The 5,770-nt window shown below is 61.6% G+C and overlaps 1 protein-coding gene across 1 annotated transcript in view; it reads right to left on the bottom strand.

Annotated features, from left to right (window-relative positions):
• Positions 1-5,770, bottom strand: part of SYNJ2 (synaptojanin 2) — a gene marked incomplete at its 5' end in the record, with an annotated part of 68,620 nt that overhangs the window by 21,360 nt on the left and 41,490 nt on the right. Inside the window, 5 exons of the mRNA XM_014545041.1 lie at positions 612-693; positions 3,116-3,304; positions 3,633-3,798; positions 3,877-4,026; positions 4,622-4,703. Of these exons, the coding sequence (XP_014400527.1) occupies positions 612-693; positions 3,116-3,304; positions 3,633-3,798; positions 3,877-4,026; positions 4,622-4,703 (669 nt within the window). The remainder of the gene's footprint in view (positions 1-611; positions 694-3,115; positions 3,305-3,632; positions 3,799-3,876; positions 4,027-4,621; positions 4,704-5,770) is intronic.

Here is a 5,770-nt window from a genome sequence, read left to right as displayed (position 1 = left end):
GTGACGGCCCTCGGTTGCCCTCCCTGACAGGGTCGGGCTCCATGCAGCACTGGACTGGCCGTTTGTTGCTGGCTGTGTCACACCCACCCACCCCAGCAGGACTCCCCACCCCGCCACCTAAGGCCCAGCACGGGGCCCTGCTCCTAGGAGCTCCACAGAGTCAGGGCTTATGATTTGTTCAGAAAGTTCCTGAAATGAAGCTGTGCCAGTTTAGGAAAGAAAAGGTGTCGTTGACTTTATACCCCACGTGAATTGGGTGGGGAGCAGAGCGGTGCCTCCTCCCACACTCCTCTCCCCTCTCCCCAGGAAAGGTGACTCAGCACCCTCCGCGGACCTCCACCCACACCCTCCGCGGACCTCCACCCACACCCTCCGGCTCACAGCAGGACGCAGCCTGGTGGCCAGAGGCCGCAGCTAGAGAGCCTGTTCCCCACCCGCCCTTCTCCCTCCCTCAGCAGAGAGAGAGGCGTGGGGAAGGCAGACAGCGGCCCCTCCGACCGGGGCCCAGGCCAGCAGACACAGACACAGATGGCCCGAGGCCCTGCACCTGGCCCGGGAACCCCCAGCGAGTTTCACGTCTCTCTCCTGCACCCCGGCATCCGGCCGCCTACCTGGCATTGACGATATTCCCCGCACTCAGTTCCACCATCTCTTCAAACCCCACGGCAAATATGTCAGCTGGGCTGCTGTCATCTGGGGGCAAGGCAGGAGATGAAGGAAGTCAGACCCCCCATGGCCAGCCTGAGCTCAGTCGTGGGGCGCCACATTGGCCTGTGGGCGCAGGTATCCCTCTGCCCAGGTGCACTCATCCAGTCCCCTGGGCGGAGCTCGCACCGGCCCACATCCCCTCCATCCCGCCCTGTGCACGTGGCCTTTCTCCTCTGCATCCTGGGGCGGGTGCCTGCACCTCACCAGCGGCCACGAAGTGTCAATCAGAGGCCGTGTAAGCCCCGCCCTGCCAGGTGGGTCCTAAGAGCCTCTTCCTCCCGGTGACGTCACAGGCGTCACCCCTTCTCCCCCGGTTCCCAGGGGCAGGCACTGTCTCACACTTGTCTGTGCCCCACGAGTGCTTTTACGGGCGGGGCCCAGCCTTCCCTGGGGAGTGACCGACAGGAAGCACAGCACGTGGAGGGGTGTGAGCCATGCGTCCTGTGTGCCCTTTAACAGGGAAGCTGAGGGTGCCATGCCACCCCTGCGGCCACTGGCCACCTCTCTCCAGGCACGTCCTTCTGACACTCAGCGTCCTGAGCCAGGAAGCCAGCGGCTCTCGAGCTGCAGCAAGTGACATCCCTCCCCCTCCTCCCTGACTCCATCCAAAAGGCCAGTGTCCACGGCCTTCCTGTTGGCCACACAGGACACCCGGACCCTCGAGCTTAACTGGCTTAGAGTTTCTTTTCTTTCTTTAAAGAAAAAAAACACTATTCCTCTGATTTGCGTGGCAACAGCCACACCCCTTCTCTCTTCTGAATGCGATGAGTTTTAGTGGGAGCCCTGGTGCACCCTCGATCCCACAAGAATCCCCTGCGCAGTAAGAGGCAGGGTGCTGTCAGCACCCACCTGCTCCTGCAGACAAATGAAGACGAGCCATTTTACAGGACACCCGGACCCTCGAGCTTAACTGGCTTAGAGTTTCTTTTCTTTCTTTAAAGAAAAAAAACACTGTTCTCTGATCTGCGTGGCAACAGCCACAACTCCTTCTCTCTCCTGAATGCGATGCGTTTTAGTGGGAGCCCTGGTGCACCCTCGATCCCAAGAGAATCCCCTGCGCAGTAAGAGGCAGGGTGCTGTTGGCACCCACCTGCTCCTGCAGACAAATGAAGACAAGCCATTTGAGCAAAAGGAGCTGCAGTCAGCCCAGCCTGTGCGCTTACAGGGCCTGCCTGGGGGAGGGGGGTGGCATTCACAGACACAAGAATCCCAGTGACCCCAAATGGCAGACGCGAGCTCCCCTGACCCCCGAGGCAGCAAGGGGGTGCAGACTGCCTGCCTGGCTGGGATGGGGCTCTCCTGGCAGCGAGGGGCTCCTGCTCCTCCCGCTGGATCCGGAAGAGACTCCAGGGAGCCGGAGGGAGCGAGGCCCTGGGTGTGTGCCGACCGCAGGAAACTCACTTCCTCCTCCAGTCTGAGCTCTGAGGCCTTTACATGCTACCTCGCAAGACCTAAGACAGAAGGTGACGTGTCAAATGTGGGATTATTCAAGGGGGTGCAGACTGCCTGCCTGGCTGGGATGGGGCTCTCCTGGCAGCGAGGGGCTCTTGCTCCTCCCGCTGGAACCAGAAGAGACTCCAGGGAGCGGGAGGGAGCGAGGCCCTGGCCTTTACATGCTACCTCACAAGACCTAAGACAGAAGGTGAGGTGTCAAATGTGGGATTATTTCCTTCTTAAAAGGCACACAAAGCCATGGCTTGGCGCGGCTGCATCTGTTGCACGGTTGGTTTGGGGGAAAGCAGGAGCGGACGTTCGTGGCCAGTGGTGCTGTGGCCAGATCCGTGGCCAGCGGTGCCGTGAACCACGTGCCCGGCCCCTCACAGGAACATGATTCCAGAGGCCGCCTCTTCCTCCTTACACAGGAGGTTCTACTGATCAAAACCTAAAAACTGCGAATCTGTGTGTGTGAAGGGGGGAGAGAGTTGCGGCTGTGAGAACCCTAAACGCTTGGATGAGAGAAGGCGGCAACACAAAGCCATGGCTTGGCGCGGCTGCATCTGTTGCAGTTGGTTTGGGGGAAAGCAGGAGCGGACGTTCGCGGCCAGCGGTGCTGTGGCCAGCAGTGCCGTGGCCAGATCCGTGGCCAGCAGTGCCGTGAACCGCATGCCCGGCCCCGCACAGGAACATGATTTCAGAGGCCGCCTCTTCCTCCTTAGACAGGAGGTTCTACTGATCAAAACCTAAAAACTGCGAATCTCCGTGTGTGAAGGGGGGAGAGAGTCGCGGCTGTGAGAACGCTAAACGCTTGGATGAGAGAAGGCGGCGGGTAGTCCACGTGCCAGGGGTGCTCTGAGGGTAGACCCTGTGCTCTCTAAACCCCGAGGACGCGGGAACCCCAAACACCACATTTCACGGGTCAACCGCTATGGAAAAGGTCAAGCCACGGCTCGATGGAATGGGCGCTCACCCTGGGGCTCGGGCTCGGAAAGCCTGGGCGAGTCCAGCAGCCACTCGGCGAGCTCGGCGGTCCCGAGCAGGTTGCTCCGGAACTGCTTCCCTCCGTTCACGTTCCAGGTCCCCATGGCGACACGGACCCGCTTGTAATTTGTGAACTCCGCCTGGCGCTCCGACATGGCCCTCAGGATCCTGGGGGTCACTGCGGGGAGGCAACACAGGGCACGTCTGTCCACATCCCACAGGCCCCTGCCTCTCCTGGAAACACGGACAGGGTGGGGTCTCTGTCCGCGAGAGAGGGTGCCTCTCTCCTGCCTCCTCGTGTGGCCGCACGGGACTGACCATCTCATAAAAGAGCAGCGTAGGTCCCTGGCCAGGCTCCGCCACAGCCACATGCAGAGCACACGCCCCCGCCGCCCACCCTCAGGCTCAGGGGAGTGTCTGCCACCCGCCACCTGGGATGACATGAGGGGTGGGGAGGGCTGGCTGGCACCCCGCACGCCCTCGGCGAGCGGAGAGGCACCCCGTACCCAGCAGGGCCGTGTTGTCCAGTAGCATCCTTCCCTTGTCGGCCGCCTCCTCCGTGTAGACGTCCCCGACCAGCAGCAGCTTGATGGCCTCCTGCTTCACGCCGTCGAAGAAGTTGGACTGGATGGTGCGGGACACGGACCGGGCCCCGTCCTTCAGCTTCCCCACCTGCCGAGAGCGGGACACAGGCCGTGAGAGGCATCCACACGCCACCCCCCGCCACTCCGGACCCTGGCCTGCCCCTACCTTGGCCTTCCCCTCCAGGGCGCGGCTGCCCGTGAACATCTTGCTCAGGCTGTGCCCGTTCAGAGACCACATGGCTTTGAAGGACTCCACGAAGCGGTCGGCAATGGGCTTTGAATTCAGCCCGAGGCTCCTGAGCTGCAGGTGAAGGACCTGGCGAGAGTGAGCACAGGGGTCATCGACGTCCCCCCGGGAGCTCCCCCAGCTGCCGCTCACCCCACCCGGGGTTCCCTCTCCTCCAGAGGACGAGGAACCCTTGAGCAGAGAAGGGGGCCTGCACCACAGCTACCCCCACGTTACCATCCCACCCAGCCTCCTCTGACCCCCGAACGATGTCCCTGCCCCACCACCAGAGGGTGCACAGCGAGGAGGGCAGTTGGCCTGCAAGCGGGAAGCCAGGAGGGATCACGCAGACACACAGACAGACTGGGGTTCCCTCCGAGGCCTCCAGCCAGCCTCCCGCACAGCCTCTCCCCGCCTCTGCCCGGCAGTGTGCTCACAATACTCCCGCCCAGAGCCCTGCTCCCCCAGGTGCACCTGGCACCTCGGCCCCCACGTCGGAGATGCATGAAAGTGTGTCTGACGGGTCAGAGGCAAGCCAGCCCCCCCGGAGACCTCTCCAGGTGCCTAGCACATCCCGCCCCCCTCCCCAGTGACGCCCTCATCCTGCCCATGGAGGCGCAGGCCCAGCCTGCCCCGCTGAAGGCACAGACACGACAGAGGGCCGAGGGGCCGGGGCAGGACAGACCTCAAGCGCAATGAAGCTCTGCACCGTGTTGGTTCGGTCCAGGCAGTCGAGACAGTTCATCCGCAAAGTGCCTTTCTGAAAACTTAGGAAAACAGGGAATAAACGGTTACGTGTTGTGTTAGAAGGAGCAATGGCTGCAGCACAGTGGCCTGTGTGTGACGTAGGCCCTTCAAAACGGGTGCCCCTCGTAGCTCACCAGGACCCCAGCACACGGGGTCGGCAGCCCGCACACCCGGGTCATTCTAAACACAGTCGATTCCCATGATTCACCGCAGTAACGCTCAGGAAGTGGCCGTGAACTATCGGTGATCCACTAGCCCACGAGCAAATCCTGAGCCACTGCTCGCAGGGAAACAGCCGCCAGGTTCCTGAGCCTCTGGTCACGTGTTTCCACCAACTACTCCGCACACAGCCTGTTTCACCGGCTCCTCTGGCAGAGACGCCTTAGTTCTGTGCGTTCCTCAGCACTGAACGCACAGCCAATGACGCTTTCACCGCTGCACGAAGCTTCCTGAACTCTCCGTACGTCACGTCACATCCCTCCTGTGCTGAGGGTCACTAGACGGCACTCAGCACCATGTTTGGGGGCCGTTTCAAACAGTGACATTGCCAACAAAGTGCACAAAAATGTGAAGCCGTGGCACTAACGAGATGCAGCAAGAGAGCGGAACAGAGGGCAGAGCCCGTGGGAACACACGCCGGGCGGGCGGCTCAGGCTCTCACCGGCGGAGCATGTCTGTGAGCGCCGGGAGCGTGGGTTCGGGGTCACAGGTCTACCCAGTGGGCACACTGGCAAATACAGACTCTGGGAATAACGAGGATCGGCCGTGTTGTGATTTGAGGACCCTGGACTTCCTTTTTCTGCTCAGCTGAGCAGCAAAATCCACACCCGTTTTCCTGGGCCATCGGGGTTATGCTAGCCCCCCCTTCTCTCTCGGGGTTTCACCTCTGTCTGGAGAAGTCATATGGTTACCATGGCTCCCATTCTAGCCTGGTCGTCCTTATTTGTAGATTTAATGTGCTTTCCTGTCTACTCACAACATTCAAAAGCAAATTCTGATGGGGACCGGGGAGGGAGAGGCTGGAACCCCGGGGCCCAGGATACTGCAAGCTGGCGAGTGGCGGGAAGGCACGCAGCCCGGGGCATCC

The sequence above is a fragment of the Myotis brandtii genome, unplaced genomic scaffold (assembly GCF_000412655.1).
Source record: "Myotis brandtii unplaced genomic scaffold, ASM41265v1 scaffold395, whole genome shotgun sequence".
In the NCBI taxonomy this organism is placed as follows: Eukaryota; Metazoa; Chordata; class Mammalia; order Chiroptera; family Vespertilionidae; genus Myotis; species Myotis brandtii.
This window is presented reverse-complemented; position numbering and strand designations above follow the sequence as displayed.